The sequence below is a fragment of the Bombus vosnesenskii genome, unplaced genomic scaffold, assembly GCF_011952255.1.
Source record: "Bombus vosnesenskii isolate JDL3184/JDL3185 unplaced genomic scaffold, Bvos_JDL3184-5_v1.1 scf7180000013273, whole genome shotgun sequence".
NCBI classification, from domain to species: Eukaryota; Metazoa; Arthropoda; class Insecta; order Hymenoptera; family Apidae; genus Bombus; species Bombus vosnesenskii.
Window position 1 is genome coordinate 2527711 of NW_022882931.1, and position 18771 is coordinate 2546481.

Genomic DNA, 18771 nt, shown 5'->3' on the forward strand with positions numbered 1-18771 from the left:
TTTTTCAATATAACTCGCGCGGCCCGGTAAGGGTCGCGAGAATCGTCCAAGAGAGTAGAAGTCGACGTTATTTTTTATCTTTATTAGATTGCCGGGCACCCGTTAGTTGAGGTTCGACGTGCTACGGACGAACGTGCATGAATATCAAGTGCCCGGTAACACGTGGCGCATTTTATCGTCTTTTCACTCCGCCTGGCTGTGTCCTTTGGCCGAGTTGCCACTATCCTTCGTCAACCTCCTCACCGTGTGGCTGAGAAATTCTACAAAGTAACTTTCTTTCGTAATCTACGCTTCCTAACCCATTGTTTTCCTAACCCATCAGGTGATCGATACTTTATTAATTCCACAGTTTGCCTTTTAAACCTGGAATTGTATAAGTAATGGGGCACTGTATCGGAGTTTACCGCGCTCTTATTTATATTTCCCCTTTACATAATAATTTATTAAGTAAATTGACAAATTACACGATGTAGACATCTTCTTCATGATTTCATAATTCTTTCTTAAAGAAGATGATCAAATAACTTGTAGTTTGTGGAAGTTCTTTTATTCCCAACCATGTCACTGTTATGTAGGGATATTTATCAATATTGATAACTTGCACAGATTACAACCTGTGCAATATTACTAATAATATTACTTCTATTGTATCATATAAGACGATCGCAGTAATTTTTTGATACGGTAGACTAAGGTTATTCAATGGCAGATTTGAAGTTGTTTAAACTATTCTTTGATACGCGAATAAAATTATGATCAGAGTATGTTATAGTCGTCCAGTATGTTAACAAAAATAAGTATAGTATACGTAGTATCTCAATGTAAAAATATGTCTTATTACAAAGTTTCTTTTTACATTGAATCTTTCGTATTCCAACTATCATGCGCGTTAATATTCAACCATCTTCTCTCATATCTATTTTCCACGATTTAAACGGAATTATCAAAGATAAAAATCTCCCTCGGGTCGATGTTTTTCCTACGATTTTTCCTATCGCAAGCCAGTGCACGTGAAGATCACCACGGTTCGACGAAAAGGTTTGTCTGCTGGCGAAAGAGCTCAAACAAGAAGAACGCAAAGCAGGATGTTTGTTTGAAGGTCCGTTAATGTCGTCGTGTGTATTGTTTACCGTATAACCGCTGGTTTCCCCTCCGAGTTATTCGAAGTTTGTCGATATTGAAAGAACTCGAAGCGCGCGGCGGTATCGTTCTTTGAAAAATACTCAAGGTAAACTCGCGTGTTGATTGTATGTTCAGCCCGTGAGAGTGCTCGTATGTGTAAAGAGAGGCCGCGGCCTCGCTGGAATTTCCAGGATGCTACATCGACTCCATCGCAGCCACTTTCGTACTGTGGGAATCATAATCCCGGCTAAAAGATGTTTCCACCAGCTGTGTAATGCACGACCGAACCCCTCCCACTCTTTCTTTAAAACAAACCCTCTCGATAAAAACGACGTGTATCGGTTCCCTTATCCTACCGCGTCGCGATCGACTACAAATATTTTATTTTATGGAAACAATCCCTCCATATACACCGTAATCCTTTCATATCGACATGTTTGAACAAACTAATCTCAAATACAACGGTGCTGCGCTTTGACTATCAAAAATTAATGATTACAATATTTTTTTAAATAAATAAACGGTCCGCTATGTGTCTGTTATCGAGAGAGGTACCAATTCTAGGAATTAAAAATGCTGCTGTAACAAAAAAAAACAGCACTATTTTCCAATAATACGAGTAAACGAACGAAAACAAGCTGAAAATCGATTAAAATCGATTAATATTTTCAAATATGTTACAAATTTATAGTCGATTAATATTCGTAGCGATAAACTTCTGCAGTGTTACATATGAAATATGTACTTCCCTTATTCTCCCAATAAAAACGATTCAAATAAATATACAAGCTCGTACGAAGCAATAACTAAATGTTATAAATTGAATCTAGAAAACCAGATGGTTGAAAGAAAATCATAGAAGTTTAATATTCTTTAGATCCTAAATGAATGATAGAAGGTTTTAAGAAAGGAGAGCAGCGTAGACGCACCTAAAGCGGTGTAAGGACGCGGTTCACGTCCGGTAATTAATGGAGACGTAACGAGTGGGCGTAGCCATGGACTAATATGCGAAATAAATCTGCGGTAATAGTAAGTAATTTGGCCAATAAGTCGATAACAAATTGGGTTTGCCAGCGGCAGTGCGCGGGACCCGTAATGGCAGGCAAGTGACCGGATCCACCCCCGTTAACACCCCCTGTTCACGGCCGTCCGGTAACCCTCCGACGCCCACTCACCCTTTTCCGCCACCCGTCTAGATTTCCCTTTTGCCAGCGTATTCATATTTCACGGACTTGTAATATAGGAAAGTTTTGTTTAAGCCATAAAGCCAGGTAGCGACGTGGCGGAGTAGAATCGGTTTACGGGGCTGGTCACCCTTCAACGGACGCGATAGAGAAATGGAGAACACACAGGACAAGAGGATGGGGATGGAAGTGAACGAAACGAGACATAATTCACGCTGATGTAGAGAACGCGTGGCCATTTTCACGCGTGTCTCTGCGTAGAGGTGAAAGTTGGCGGTCAGTGGAAGAAATTGCGAGATAAAGAGCAAGAAGGGCGAGTGGAAAGCGAAGGGGCGTGATGTATATCGGTCTTTTACGAAAGGAAAGTCTCGCAGAAGACTGGGATACAGGGATCAGATCGTTCTCTTTCAAGACACTACTTTTTTCTAGAGAAATTAGCTTCCAGAATGGGGTGGCGATAATCTTTCTTTTTACTGCAAGTATCTAAATCTACCGTGAACTTGAGAATATCGAATACTACAATTTGTTGAAATTACTGTACAATAGTTAGAAAGTATCATAAGTCACGTATTGGAAAAATGCTATCTTTTCGGGAATAATTAACTTCCATTAAGGGAGGAGTAGCGTCAAGTCTTGTTGTTTTATCTAAATTCACCATGAATTTGATCGTTTACAATGAAAATATCGAATACTGCGATTGCTGAAATTACTATGCGATGGATAGAACGCATCCGGATTCAATTTCACGTATTTCAAGCAAGCGTGCGAGAAAAATGGGATGAAAAACACGCAAAAGAATATATCGAGTCTTCGGAGAAAGTCAGTGGCGGGGATCAAGGAAAGAAGTGGACGTCTTCTTTCGCTCAAAGACGATAGTATTCAGAAAGTCTGCTGGTCAGTTGTAATGAATAATGTCCACATCTGTTCGGGACGTCCCATCAGTAACTGCTACCCTCTCGGTCCCGCGACATCCTTTTGCTTCACCTTGCTCCACACCCTAAAAACCATTTCCACCCCATCGCTGCTTTCTCGCTCGATTTCGCTGCATATCAAATTATGGAGTCCTGAATGGCCGATCGTCGCCTGCTGCTGCTGCTGCTGTGTGTGCTGTGATATATTTGGATATATTAAATTTTTTTCCCGCTCGAACATCTAGTCGGGACCAAGCGCGTTTATGTCCAAGCGGAATCGATATACGATCTGTCCACCACAGGAGAATTCGATTCTTCTAACATGCTAGGCAATTCTTCCGAATCTTACTCATCCAACATCATCTTGAAACAATCTCTCGTATTCTTGAATCTTTTGGAATCGCCGCTCTTTCGCCTCGCCACTTTCAACTCAAGTAACTCGAACAATTCTGCCTTGAAAATTCCCCGTTCTTTTTTTCTATTAATTTACCCCCATCTTTTAATGGAAGCTCTCCTCGATTATAAAAGAAAAAGCGGGACAGAGTAAATAACTCGAATTTTAAAGGGTTATCGGCTTGTATAAAAATCGACAAACAAGCATGGCTACCCTTCGGTCCACCTATTCGCAATTCTCCAGAAAGGTCGAGCGGCTTCGTTTGCATACTCGCCGACACCTTGCGTGTCCATTACGCGGGGGTGGCAACGACCGAATGCCGGGGTGACGAGCAAGTGGACCAAGGGGTGGGGGATCGGGTAAGAGGTGTGAACCGTAAACGCGCCACGTGCGGCAAATGGAAATGGACCAAATATCGCTGCAAACACTCGACCGTGCGAGTATCGATATACGACGCACCCTCCTCCATCTCTCCCGGTCTCCTGATCCCCCTTTTGCTACGAGCAAAGGCACACACGCGCGCACACAAAGGACCACGATTCCACGGTCCGTTTGTCGTTTATACTGGCGCACCAGCCCCGCGCCCACGCCTCACACCTTCCTTTTCAGCCTGTGCACACGGCCGAACGTCGACTGGACGTTCTCGCCCTGTGAAAATTCACCGGTCACTCGAATCCATCAGGTATCCACAAAATATCGCAAGGCACTTCTCCCACCCTTTCTCTTTCCTCCGGCTGTTCGTTTCTCCGCGCTCAGTCGCGTGCACGTGCGTAAAATCACGCGAACGTAGGCTTTTACCGTCACCGGGGTTGATTCAGATTCCACCCTTGAGATTTGACTGAACTGGAGGCTACCAAAGTGGGTTTCTTTCATTCACCCCTTACCCTACGATATTTCTAGTAACTTACTAATCCAGTTAGTTGTTCGTTGTACACCATATTGATATGCTACGCGTCATTTGTATCTAATTTCTTGATACTAGGCTTCGTATCTCGTATGTATTATTTATGTGGAGTAATATGAATCACTTATCTAAATCGTTTTTTGATTGATCAATTTAAAATTGATTCAGAGTCTGGTTTCAGAGACATTTCAGATATCATTTCGATTATTGGCAGTAAGAGACGAAGAATTGATTGTTCCCTTATTAATCATGGAAATGACTACCCTGCAGTCTGGCTACGTGTAGAGCTCTTATCTGACAATGATCAATAACGAGGTGTTAACGTTCCTCTACGACGAATTGCGCCCAATAATAAGGCCGAAACTGATCTTTGTAAGAAATACATCGTGTCTTTATAAAATCAGAGCCATAAACCGATATTGTAACAAGATATACAAGACAGCGATATAAATACGGCTATAAATTTTCGATATCATTAGATAAAGAGTTAAATTCCAAGAAACCACGTTCGAGGCTCAATCACTCGGAAGACAGAAGGTCGTAAAATTTTCTCATTTTATACTTTCCATTAATTTCCCTGGCTTCCCACCAACGAATCGCGTCATTTTATTTCGCCTGCAGAGTTAGTGGGTCAACCGTCCACCACATTTTCAAGGCCCAATCAATCAGGTCGACGATACAAGCGAACGTAGTTACGCTGTTACGAGTTGGCCGCATTCAACGCATTAGTGTGGAGAATTAACTGGATTCTGGTTGTCGCCGCGGCCAAAAAGAAGCCCTTATCTACCTCGAGGGTGTAGGAAGATCACGAGGGAAGCAGTTTTGCCTTGGTACGATTCGTCCGTCCGGTTTATCCATTCATTGGATTCGCGAACTGGCACGGAAAACGGACCGCGTGTCCAGAAAACAGACGAAATCAAAGAGAAACGTGCACGCAGAGGACCGTGGCAAGATAGAAGAAGGACAGGATGAAACAGAGGGCGTGGAGGAGGGATGAAGATAAAACGAGCGAGTGCTTCTAGCTAAACAAATATGTACTCACGTACTCATTCACCTATCTCTCAGTCAGTTCTACCTACGCTGCTACAGCCCTTTTAAAGACTTTTCCCGCTGTCCGGGACTCTAACCTCCAGCCGTCATCCCTACCAAGTCCCAGAGAACAGTTGGCCGTGCGTACCACGGGGAGTTTACAAGTTCGAGGAAGAGAGAAAGTAAGAAGTGGAAGAGACCGTTTCTCTGGCTCTTTTCGCGCGTTCGAAACCTTTCTAACCGCTCTAGACGTTCCGGGCAGACGTCGGTCCACGTCGAGTGTCTACCGCGATTGTGATGGCCGGCTGCAACGTCATTCACCAAGACTTTCCAAGGAAATCCGCGTGGCTGTACCGCGAAGAGTCATTCTTCCACAGGATAAATCCTTCTCTTGTGAGAAATTTATTTTTATCGAATTAGATGTAATCGGGAGCTGAGCTTTCATGTAAAAAATTACGAATATTATGTGATTGATTAAATAAAACAATATATGGCAGTATGTGAGTCGATTCACTTTTATATCGACCAACCCGATATTACTTTGCTACCAAGCTAATATTTTAATGATCGTTCGGATACAATAATGAAATAATAAATGCGAAGCTTAGAACAGAAGTAGCGAGGATAACATTTTGTACCTTCCACGAAAGCTGGGAAATTTAAATGCAATACTTTGGATCAATGCAGATTGCGTATATTGTTTCCTCGTTTATGGAAAAAAATATATCCGATCTACTTTTCTATCGAGTCTTTGAAATAAACCTATATAAATATTCACACTCAAAAATCATCAGTAGATTTCCTTATATCGTGATCCGCTAGTCAGACAAGCCTATTCTACTGTACAATTATTTCGCTGTCGTATCGAGAAGGGAGGTTCTTTATTAAGAAAGGGAACTCACATAGTCCGTGCTGTAAATCCTGAAATCGACTAAGCAAAAACGTTTCGAACGACTACGTACAGGGGCCGAATTTTTTTTCACGCACTCGGATGCATCGATCCTTCTCCAAGAGCCACCTATATATCCTTCCGGATCTAAATCCACGAAGGATTTTGTCTGACGCGGCTGGTGCTCTCGTGATTCCCCAGGAATCCTACGAAAGAGAGAGAAAACCAGGTCCGCCTATTTGTTTCGTCGCATCGTGTATTGACACTGCGCGACGGTAGGCGTCGCGGCGATAATATATCGACGACCGGGTGATATATGCCTCGCAGGAGTGAGTGGCTGTGCAGAAGAAAGACTTGTCTCATAAAGTATAGGGCGATTTGTCACGGCAGTTTGTGATGCGACTGGGAGAGAATAATCCTCTGGATATCATCTAGCACAACTTGCTCCCCTTCTGTGTTCTTTCTCTTTCTCTCGCGTCCTCTACGAACTTTTCACCCCCTCCGTCCTGAGAGCGGATTATTCCTGACCCGCTGCTATCACCCAACCCCCAATCGTTCCTCCCACGTGTTCTTCGTTAGTCTCGTTTCGACGATCCTACGAATTACTCGCCGTTTTACCACCTCTCCTTTTCGTCTTCGAAATTTACTCGAGATATAGGAATCCTCTGAGCCGAGTGTTTTCTTCTGACTATCAAAAACATCGTCTCGATGGGACAGCGCATTTGATACATAAATGTTATCGAAAGAGGAGATATTTAGTGTTATCGTTGGTTCGTTACCGATCGATAGTTTAATTAGCAAGTTTCCTATTCTATGTTTCAACGCGACGTTAGACTACCAGCTAATTTTCCACGTTCGCCGAGTGTCTCTATCGTACAGCGTTTTACTATTCGGCCGTTTCTTCGGCCCCCCTAGCCATCCCTAGCAACCCTTCCCATAAATTCGCCGTTTCCAACTGGCCGATTTATAATTACCGCTTTCATATAGGCGAAGTGTAATTTGCTTGTGTAAATTCTACACGCCTCTCGTTCCCAAGTTAGCCGCGATATTTCGCCAGCGAGTACACCCGGTCGTTCTTCAGAGCCTGGCTTACCGATGATAACACTTTTGCCTGGAATTTATCTTATAGTTCGGTCGGATTCTTCGGATGGTAATTAATCGACTTTGCTGGATCAAAGAGTGGCTTTTTCCTTGGCGATATCCCGCAGCTACGTTGAAACTCGATCGTGATTCGATGTTCGTTGCAACATAAACGTCCTGTACGGAATTACAATTTCATGAGGTTCATAATAGAGACAGCCTTCGTACGATGTAACGAACGTTTTAATTCTCATTGCACGGCTACTATTCCCGTGTACGGTGGCGTTATATTTGATCGCTGGATCGAACTCATTTCACACATGTGTACGACGTCTAATTGCAAAATACGGAGGTGTGACGTGCAGGATCGCGATGCATCTCGAACCTAGCGATGATATATATACCACGAGGCGAAACGGTGTTCGCAATAGCAGCCGCGGACCGATTACATTTTAATGGGCCGATACATTATTCAAAAACCGCGGTTTCCTTATCGATCAAACCACCACAGCGGGGGTAATAATATGCATTGTCAGAACGAATTAAAAAATCAATCCGAACACCATCATCCCATCTGCATTTAGCGTACAAGTCGTTGGTCGGCCGGTGAATTTTACATTAACTGCACCTATTAGCGTTCGATGTAATCTGTCGCCTGTGTGTGTACGAGTATTTTTATATATCTATCAAATATAGATCGTGTCAAATTACATTTTTCTCGAGATCATTGGGATTCGTAAATGCTGAATTCTTTCCCTGTCGATTAACTCCGTCTCCTTCTAGCTCGAAGTACGATTATAAACTTGTCTAAAAATATCATGTATCAAAGTTTTTCATTTCAACGTGTTCGTTGTCACGGTGCAGCAGTTAATGACGTAAATTAAAACTAAGGTACTAAGAGACGTCGTTATAAATAAAATTCAACTACTGTCAATCTTTCAAAATATTCTACAGGAGATGTAGGATGACTATAATAGGATGAATTCGAGATAGAACTGTTTTCGGGTGAATATTTATTTCTGACATTAGTAGTCGTATTTCTCTAATTCTAATGTTAGTAGAATATGTATTAAAAATTGGAAGCGTATTCATATCTCTTTGTAGTAGATTTTACGATATGAAAAGAAAATTTAGCGTAAGAATACCAAATAAGGAATTCCAGTAATAAAAGGAGCAACACTAGGAAAGGAATTTCAGCAATAAAAAGAACTGTGCAAGGGATACCACGCAAATAAAATTGTTGACGATAAACGAAGTAATGCAGAAACATCGTAGAAGGAATTCCAGCGATAAAAAGAAAGAAGCAGCAAGAAAACGTCACATAGGAATTCCAGCACTAAAAAAGAGCAACGCAGAGACATTAAAGAAAAGATTTTAGCGGCAGAAGAAATTTTCTGGAACACCTAATAAAGAAATTCTAGCAACAAAATGAATAGCATAAATACACGAAAAGAAAGAAATTCTAGTCATAAAGTCGTGCAAAGACATTAATAGCAAGATTCCAGCAGTAAAAGAAGTAACGCAGAAATTCTAAAGATGGAATTCCAGGTAAAATAAGCAATCCAACGTTAAGGAAAGAATTTCAACAATAAAAATGCAGTTCCAGTTATAAAGAAAGCGACATGAGGAAGAATTTTAACGGTATAAACCATAGCTATGCTACGCGCATCCTATCAGATTCTGAAGCTATCAGATCTTCATCTCCTCGTCATTGTCATACGCCTCAAATAGGTTTTTCATTCATGATCAATTATAGGACCCCGATATACTATAAAAGCTACATGATTGAAAAGTATGTAACGAAGGAATTCCATAGAAACTGAAATTATTGGATTCTAAGGGTTAATCATCGCTCGCGAAACCAACTTCTAAGTTTGATCGACTCCCCTCTAGAGTTATAGGACATTGTATCGATATCGTAAAACGATGGGCAATATTTCGCAGCGGTTTCGTGCGAACGGTGGCGCAGTAGCCACGCGACTGTCGAGCAGGTAGGAGCTTTCAGCTTTTCGAGCATGGAGCTTCGAGGTTTCGCGGTTTCGGCGGGGATAGGACGAGGCCGGTAGAGGAAAGGGCGACCTGAAGGGAAGGGGACAGGCGTCGGCGCCCGACGATACACTACACACCCGACACAACGATGAGTTCACCGATCTCAGTGCGTGCCACGCGTCCGACATGACAGCACGCACCATTCTCACTCCGCATCCAACAACCTCATGCAGTTTCCTAACTCCACCGTTATGAAACATAGCACAGTTTCTAGACAAAATCTTCTTAAATTTCTTAGTCGATAAATCTGATATAATATGATATTGATAAATCTATTAACAGCAACGTTAAGTTTTAAAAGTAACGAAGGAAATGTTAAAAGGATGTAATACACTCTATTCTATTGAACAGCGATTTCAGTTTCAAATTTAATCGTAGATTGAATTAAATATAACAGCGATCAAGTTTAAGGATAAATAAGTAAATAGTCCATTTTTAGACTACTCTACTTCAAGCTACTTTTTCGTTCAGGTGACTAATTTAGTCGCTCGGGTTAAAGTACGAGGAAAAAGAGAAACGGCGAGTTACGAAAATCGTTTTGCGCATGATGAACTAGCGACAAGAGGGAAGGTAGAATTCCTCGCGATGCACGATATGAAAATTGATGCCGCGTGGAGGAACATAGCTGGCGCACGGGGCGTCAAAAGAACATCGAGTTCTCAACCATGTCGTTCCCATTCTATATTCATAACCCCGCCATTATCGAAGTCGGTAAATTTGCAAGAAGTTACATGAAAACATGCCGCGTGTACACCGCCACCCGTGTATCGTTTCTCTGATCCCGTGAATTATGCAATCACCGAGAAAAAGTGGCAATTATACGTAATACGAGTACGACACGCGTTTCATTAACGTTTTATCGTCAACTTCCAGTGATTCACAATACGTTGACAATTGTATCGCGCGAATAAAAAGAAGTAGGTAATGCGTAATGTACGACAATTTTCCTATTGCAATGGAACGTTATTATCTCGTGGAGGAAAAAAAGAAATTAATTTCCTTTAAGTGCGATCGTTTCATCGACAAAGTATTGCCAGTATTATCTCGTTTTATAGCAGGCAGACCGTACGATGCTGTCAAGGGAACGCAGTGTTTACGCTTTATCGTCCGGCAAGCTGTTTTCCTTATCGATCGCGATTGTTATCAGGTCATCTTGCAGGCCATTGCTTGCAAATGCATCTAGCCAGGCTGCGACTTTGTGTCACCGTAAAACTTGCTATCGAGGCGAAAGACGACTGACTCGAAGCTTATGAAATCGTTTCCCGACGTCCACTTTTTATATCCCTCCTTACATTTGACCAATAGAGTTCAGTAAGTTTCTAGCAGCATAAACGTTTACGTCGCAAAGAATCACCGAGTAGACTCGCGAGTTTTGAATAAACCAAAATAGAAGATTTTAATCCCTCTCTTGAACTTGTCTCTACTTCAAAGATGCAAAAATGTCTCTTTATGCAGTGGAGACATCGAATAAAATTTATATGTTCGAACGCAGATAAAATTCGATATCTAAACGGAAGTAGATACGGTCGATCAATGATCGGACGTCACGTACGCTAGACGTGCTCGTTAATTCGACGAATATAACGAAACAAGTAGGAATCCGACCAAACGTCAACATCTGTCGTGTTACATGCTATTTACACGATAAACGTTTACGATACACTGGCGTAAGACGTCACGAAAAGTAAGCGCGATTAATAAATGTTACGTCTCAAGTCACGTTGCGTTGTTCAAAGGTTGACCGCAAACATTACGCAATTCGGCTGACATTTTACTCAAAGTTCGATTAAAAAGCAGACACTGTGTATTTCAATTGATCACAAACACGTCTATTTTTGAATCGAATCATAAACGTTTCATTTACTTACACGATTTCTTGCATCGTCGATCAATTCTACGCACTGGACACGAGACTCTGACTCACTTCTGTCACGATCGGTTTGCGCCGCGTGTAATTGTGTTCCATTACTCGTATACCACTATATTCGTCTCCTCATATCGTCACTGTTACGTCCACTGTCACGTTCACGAGCGTTCGTGGAAACCTTTCATCGAGTCGCCACCGCGGGCGTGCACATCACTGCCGGGACACAAAAGCCACGCGGAACCTTCGATCCATCGTATCATTCACTTCAAGTCACTGTCTTCTTGCTGCTCGAGGCACGTGGTAAGATCATGGACGCTTATTCACGCACTGCCTACACTGATCGAAGGAAAAAGATTTCGAAAATCGATTCAAACAGGGAGAGAAAGAAAAAAGCAAACAATTCCAAAGGGACGATCGACAAGCTTCAAAACGAGCGAGATTTCAAAGAGGAAGGGAGAGGTCAGTGAACGTTGGTATGAGTCTATCAGTTGAAGAGAGATGAAAGGTGAGTGTATGAGTAAAGGAGAGAGAGGCTATAAGAGAAGGAGTGGGTTCGTACATATGTAGGTTCCTATATACGTAGCTATGTACTATGTACGTAGATTCTGAGGAGAGCGAACGAGAATGAAACAGAGAGTGAATGACTGGATGTGAAGAGACAGGTTGGGTAGGGAGAACGAAACGTACCCGAAGTGTTGGATGGCCGCGCCGGAAAGATGTTTGGATCGCGTGGTCTCGACCGGTTGTCTCGAGATATGCACGGTTAGTAGGCGATATCGTGTTTGGCTCGGTGCGCGAGCCAGGCCTCCTAGGGAGGCCACGTTACAGCAACAGAGGACCGGGAGAAAGACAAAGAGAATTGTCGAGGGTGCGAGAGAGAAAGGGGGAGAAAGTGGTGGCGGGAGTGGTAGTAGGGCGACTTGCTGTGTTGTGTCGGATGCTACCCGGTAGCGAGTACTTGTTGTTGAGATGCCGAGTGTACGTGGGGGTGGGCGAGGGTGGGTGGTGACGACGCCGGAGAACAGTCGTAGGCGGTGTAAGCGAGGGAGGAAAGCGGCGTGGAGCGGGGGGTGGCCAAGCCGAATGGCCTTGCGCGCAGTAGCAGCTACAGCGGCGTTGCTGGCGGTTGCTCGGTAGAGACGAAAGCGCGGGATAAGGCGGTGGTTACCGATGGAATAAAGGAGATGGAGGAGTTACCGGGATCAGCGTATATCGCGGAAGCTGCGCTGGAAGGGGTGGAACCCTGGCAAGATGTTGTACGAATTGCCGCGAAAGCCGCACCGAAGGGCTGTCTCGTTAAACAGCGCACGCAAAACACAACTGGGTCGCAGTTTCGTTTGTTGGCTAGCGGAATTGCAAGTGGGAAGGGAAAGAAAGGGGGAAAAGATGCGTGAACGGAGGGGATGGCGCGTGTTGCGCCGAGGGTTAAAGACGGGTGGAAGAATTTTCTTTCGGACGACGATATGCAATAGGGTGTTACAGGAGGATACGATACCTTGACGGCGTATCGATGCTAGGCTCGAGAAACGTGATGACGATCGATGACGATAGAGATAGTAGATATAGCGAGGTCGCGTCGAGATACGAACGCGATCAGACGATATACGATACGAGACACGATAGTAGCTCGGGCAATATACGAGCGCGGAGGACGCGGCGCGAGTGTACACGCGGCGCGGATGCGCGCAACTCTGCGGGCGGGCACGCTCGGCTACGCTGTTTTCCTCCCTGCCGTTAAAACAATAATGCAATATTTAACCATACACACGAAGGGAAAGAGAGGGAGAGGGAGAGAGAGAGAGAGAGAAATCGAGAGACAGAGAGGGGAGAGCTGTGGCACGATGGCAGTGGCGGTATCGGGGCGAGAAGGCATCGGCGGTAGGGAGATAAGGAAGGTAGGGGTGAACGTAGGGAGAGCGGATGTGGGCTTTCATTTCCCCTCTCCCCTGCAAAATGCCGACCTCCGCGAGCATGTCTCACTCTCTTTCTCTGTCATGTTCTCTGTTGCACACGTTCTCTGCTGCTTCTCGCGCGCCCAGTTAGTTGCCTTGCTTCTGCCTCGCGCTTTTCTCTCCTCCGCCCTTCTCCGAATCCATCCCTCTCGATTTTTTTCTCCCCCGATCCATCCGCCTGTCTCGCTCGTTTGCCTTTTTTCCTCTTCCCACGGGTTGCTTTTTCCCCCGCGAGCGTCTCTTTCTTCGGCGTGCTGCAAGCTTTTAGGGGGAATCCTCGCCCTGCACCCGCGCCGCTGCTTTTATGTGACGCCGCCGGTAACACAGAGAGTGCGTGCATCGAACGGACAGAGAAAGGACGTCGGGATCGGCACGAATAGAAGAGCAAGATCGAGAGGGATATGTGATGTGTATACATGTGTATACGACAGTATGTACGCGTATACGTGTGTATATATATCCGTGTGGAGGATACAGGGGCGGGTGCGAGGTGGTGGGAGAGCCGGAGGCGGCGCACGCCTCTTTTCAAGCGAATACGTGGGGCAGCAGAGGCTGGGGTAGCACCAGCTCTAGACGCATTCTCCGAACGATGCAGGTGGGCGAGCGGGCTTCGGAAAGGAGAGGAACAAACCAACGTGCACGCGCTGCACTCTGTCGTCTGACTGCCTACCGACCGCATCTCCTGTATCTTGCCGGACCGTTCCACGCAGCCATTCAAGGAAACGATGTTGGTTCCGGTTCCTCCGACTCTATCTCAAATTACTTTTTCTCTTATTGCATGTATAAATAATAATCAATCGTCACTACGTAAATAATACTATCAGATATTATTCAATGGACTTTCCTTATTATATTTTCCAGACGTTTTTATACTTTAAATGAAATGTTGGAATAGGTATTCGTACTTTGATGTTCAAATTTGTCAAGGTTTTCTTCTAAGGAAAATACGTATTCCGATTATGGAGTGGCACGGGTCAGAAGTTCAAGAGGTGAACATTCGTTTAAATAAATAATCGAATGATATCGACATATACGTTGATCGTAGACTGATCCCCCGATTCGTCGAGTCGAAGGGACGGATATCCCGTGTCTTGACAGTTGCCTTAATTAATAGCGGCGCGGAGGTTCCGTCGAAGGCCATACGTTAAGCAGGCAAGGGAGATCGAAGTTTTTGACACGAAAATGTCTCGTAAAATCGTGCTCGAACTCGCGTCATAAATTTCCAGTGTAATTCCAAGAATAATCGTCAAGAGCAGATGCTGCTAACAATAAACCAGCTACGGTGGATATCATCGAACAGTCTACTTGAACATTCTAGAGCCGATCCATTGATATACGCGGTGGCTACCGTAAGTATGAACATAAAACTATGTCGAACATCGGTGGCAAGGGAAGTAGCGACCGTGTGCATAGTTAGAAACCGGCCGCAAATATTTCCGTAACACCATGCACTTGGCAACGTTCACTTGCCAAAATTTTCTACGTTGAAATTCTTCGCTTAGAATAATTCAGAACTAGGAAGTATATTTCGCGAAATCTCGACTTAATATAGCTACATCTATTTACCAATATAATCACGAATATATAAACTGTCAATAATTCTCCAGATCAACCGAAATACATCTGCAACGTTAGAAATAGTTTCTAACCCGACCACGTTCTATACCTCGAAGAAAACCATTCCAAACGATGTAAACCCATAACTATATCTTCTAGTTTCAACCTTGAAGATTTCCAATTATCTTCGAGTACCCCAAAGTCACATTTGCATTCATCCAAGATAGATCATGACCATCCATCACGTTCTTGATCCACGCACACACGAAGAACAAGTGAATTTACATTCGGCTGCTAGCTAGAACTTTGGATGCAACATCCGCAGCCCTAATTCGAGGTGCAAGAGCTGTCGCATCAGTGTCGGTTGTCGCGACGGCCGCGCCGTTTCTTTCCCCTGGAATGAAATAAGAGCCACGAGCTGCATCTCTTCTTCGCCGAGGCATTACTTTTTCCAGCGTCGCCCGACGTAGGGGGGTGGCAGTGGTGGTGGCTGATAGCGGCCACGCCGATACGCCAGGCGAAAAGGGTCATCCCGGGGAGGTAGCAGCCTCCAGCGAACGGTGATGCAGCAGCAGCAGCAGCGGCGGCGGCGGCGGCGGCGGAGGCGGTGGTGTGGCGAACGGGGGTTGCAGTGTCGGAGAAGAAGAAGTCCAGAGTCCAGATAGCGGTACACTTAGCCGCGTGTATAGCCGTTCTCTCCGGAGGATAGAAAACGCTCGGCTGCAGGGAAAGACGAAGGGAAATAAAGAGAGAGGGAGAGAGAGAGATGAGAGAAGCAACGAGGTGAGGGATGTGGAGGGGTATAGAGAAGAAGGGGCGTGGGGGTGGTGGCCACCCCTTGCAACCCCCCACCAGCGCAGGAGTCGCGTCGCCTCGGCTCGGCCAATAAGGAGGCCCGCCGACACAGAGACAATTCAAATGCTGCGCCAATAACAAACGTCTTTTGTTGTTATACGGCAAACTTTCTTTTCGCCTGGTCCTCTGTTTGTGCCGTCCCCGGAATGCCCAACCCCGTGGATTCCCGTACCCACCGTACCCGTAGTTTCCTCTCCCTCTGGTAACCCCCCTTTTGCTCTCATCGTCGTCGTCGTCGTCGTCGTCGTCGTCGGCGGCGGCGGCGGCGGCGTCTAGCCTCTTTCTCTCTTTTTCCCTTTCGTTCTTGCCTGCCGGTAGTGCGCGTCTCCACCACCCTTTCCGACGACTTTGTTCGGGGCATATTTTCTTTTTTTTCTTCTCTCCTTTTTCTCTCCGCTTCGCTCCTCTCTTCCTTTTCTTTCTTCTCTCCTTTCCCTGGAGCGTCAACATATTAAAACGGGGGAGGGTCGGGTAGCTGAGATCGGGTGCGCAATGCTGACTCTGCCTTTCCCCGCTCTATGTGTTTCTTCCTTTTTCTCCTCTTTCACGTTGTCTACTTCTTACTCTTATTCTTCTCCCGTCTCCTTGTTGTTTCTTTACATTCTTCTCCAGCGGCTTTAGCCTCGCGCGCCTCTTTGAAACTTCCGCCACTCCGTGGTCTTCTTCAGCAAGCGTTTTCCCTGTTTGCGCCGCCCAGTCGGTTAATTCCGATACAAACTGCGCCTCTCGAGGCGTGTCTTCCGTCTCGCACCATTTGACTTCTCTGGACGCCGATTATCTTCTGTGATACGTCCATAGGAAAATTCCTCCGACTAACGACAAGTCGATAAGAATGACGTAAACACTCTTACAGATACACATGCACGCACACACACAGCGATAAATCGGAATATGACTTTTACTGGACGATAGGAAAGATGCGTTAACAGGTTCTTTGGTCCCGCGCTCCGAGCTTTTCCATTATGTTCGAACGTCCAATTAAACCTTAATAAAAACTCGTCGATCGACTATGGATAATAGAGACGCATTTGAATGTAAGTTCCAGCAAGCTTTCCAATTAAGAGCCTCCTTCTCGCGCACGATTCGCCTCTGTCCTGCACCAATTCGAAAATCATAACTTTCGATGGAACAATAAGTCCGTCTCATTGAGCCCTGTTCTGTCATGATGCCCTGATCGAGCTCGGTCGATCTACTCGGTTTAACTTTCCCGGTCGAAAGAAAGGAGCATCGCCCTTCGTCGTCCGACAATTTCGGCAAGGATGGAGCGGCGAAAGGATAAATATTCATTGACGTCTTCATCAAGACTTTTATGACTCGACGAGAAGGCGGTGACACCGAGGGCCTATGCCACCCTTCGCCAGCTGTTTCAATTTCGTCCCACGAAACACAGACCTAAATACTTTTCCACTCAAATGATAAAACTGTCATCTTTTTTCCAAAAAATATCACGGTGCACAGTTCCCTGAAGAATAAGCGTAATGATATATGGTGAAAGAATTGTTCAAATCTTCCGAATTCTGAGATTACCTCCGACACGCACGTATCTGTTTATAATATTAACATAGCTTATACTTTGGAGTTCCTACGATTTATGAAATATTGAATTTTACAATTTTTTTTTTCTTCGATTTACAACGAAAGAAAGCAACGAATCGATAACGTGACGGGACGATGAAGAAAACGCTATGCGGGCAGAAAAAGAAAAGAAAGGAGAAATCGGAGGATATAGTCGAAACGCGAGGAAGCTGCGCCGCGAACTCGGTGGCAGGGCGGAAGGCAAAAGGGGCGGCAAAATTGAAATTTCTTCGCTCGAGCGACGACGCAGCAACTCATAAAAAGTTTAAACGTTTCATTCTAGTCGGCGGGCCTTGCCGCGCGAGCCTTGCCTTTTTCCCAATATAAACTCTCTTTTCTCGCTCTCGCCCTGTCGATTGACTACCGGAGCCTTTCCACTCGCCCTGATACGACTCGGTTATACCTATAACCCTCTTCTACCTCTCCGGCTGGTTTTGCTTCGCGGAGATGCTTACGGCTGGCAACTTTCATCCCCCCTAGAGAAATTAGGAGCTTACTTTGCTCCTTTCCACCGTTGTGGCGTAGTACAGCACGCCCGCACGCACCACTTCTGCTTCTCGACCCTCCCTCCACCGGTATCGTAAAACCCCAGTTTATCCGTGTGTCGTCTCTCCGCACGCGCGACAATGACTTTCTTCGTGTCTACGATTGGATTACGCGATTCGCTCGATTAAATATTTTTCGAACGAATTAGGGTGACACGCTGTCCTTGGAATATGATTTAGATCCCAGAGGAATGATCGTAAGATCCTATGAAAATTTCACATTCATTCTGGCTAATGTGGCTCTAAAATGACGATCACTTTTTTTCCTTTCTTAAATCAGTTAAGAATAATACAGAGATTTAATTAATTACCCAATATGTTTAAAAAATATTATAAAAAGAACAGGAGTATATTTGGACTAACAGATTATCCGTGAAGCTCGAGGGAAGTTTGTTGAATGTTATTATACATAATGTAACCATTAACGTTTACCTTTTATAATAAGAAAATTGAAAATATGTATCCTTTGTATCTGATGCTAGAAATGTAAAAAAACGACAACGAAGCAAATAAGTCGTCCATCTTGAATTTTTGATTCTTCTGTTACATTGTCAAAGAATTGAATGTCCTTGTAGATTTGCGTTGAATTTTGACATGATTTCAAATCTTCTGTTAACAAGGCAATTAAGGAAAAGTTTATGTTAACAGGATGTTTTAATTCACAATATTTTTAGCTGGAGGAAATCCGGCGGTTTTGTAAAAATATCTGAACGTCAGTGGAGGACGATCAGCCGGTAACGTTTCTCATCGGGCGGTCACTTGTGTTATCGTTTTTTCCGTTAACGAGATGCCCGTCATTTCTGAACTTGCTCCGACAGTGTACCCGCGTAACGAACTCGCGCGCGAACCATTCGCTAC

The 18771-nt window shown here is 44.6% G+C and overlaps 1 protein-coding gene across 17 annotated transcripts in view; it reads right to left on the minus strand.

The window, feature by feature from the left end:
• LOC117231781 (forkhead box protein P1-like) overlaps nucleotides 1-18771 on the minus strand; it is a 245733-nt gene that overhangs the window by 40864 nt on the left and 186098 nt on the right. Inside the window, exon 1 of one of the 17 annotated variants that reach the window (XM_033490542.1) lies at nucleotides 11433-11459. The exons of the other annotated variants lie outside the window; for them this stretch is intronic. Coding sequence (XP_033346433.1) covers nucleotides 11433-11444 — 12 coding nt within the window. The 5' untranslated portion in view covers nucleotides 11445-11459. Of the gene's footprint in view, nucleotides 1-11432; nucleotides 11460-18771 lie in introns of those variants that run through there. 17 annotated transcript variants of the gene reach the window in all.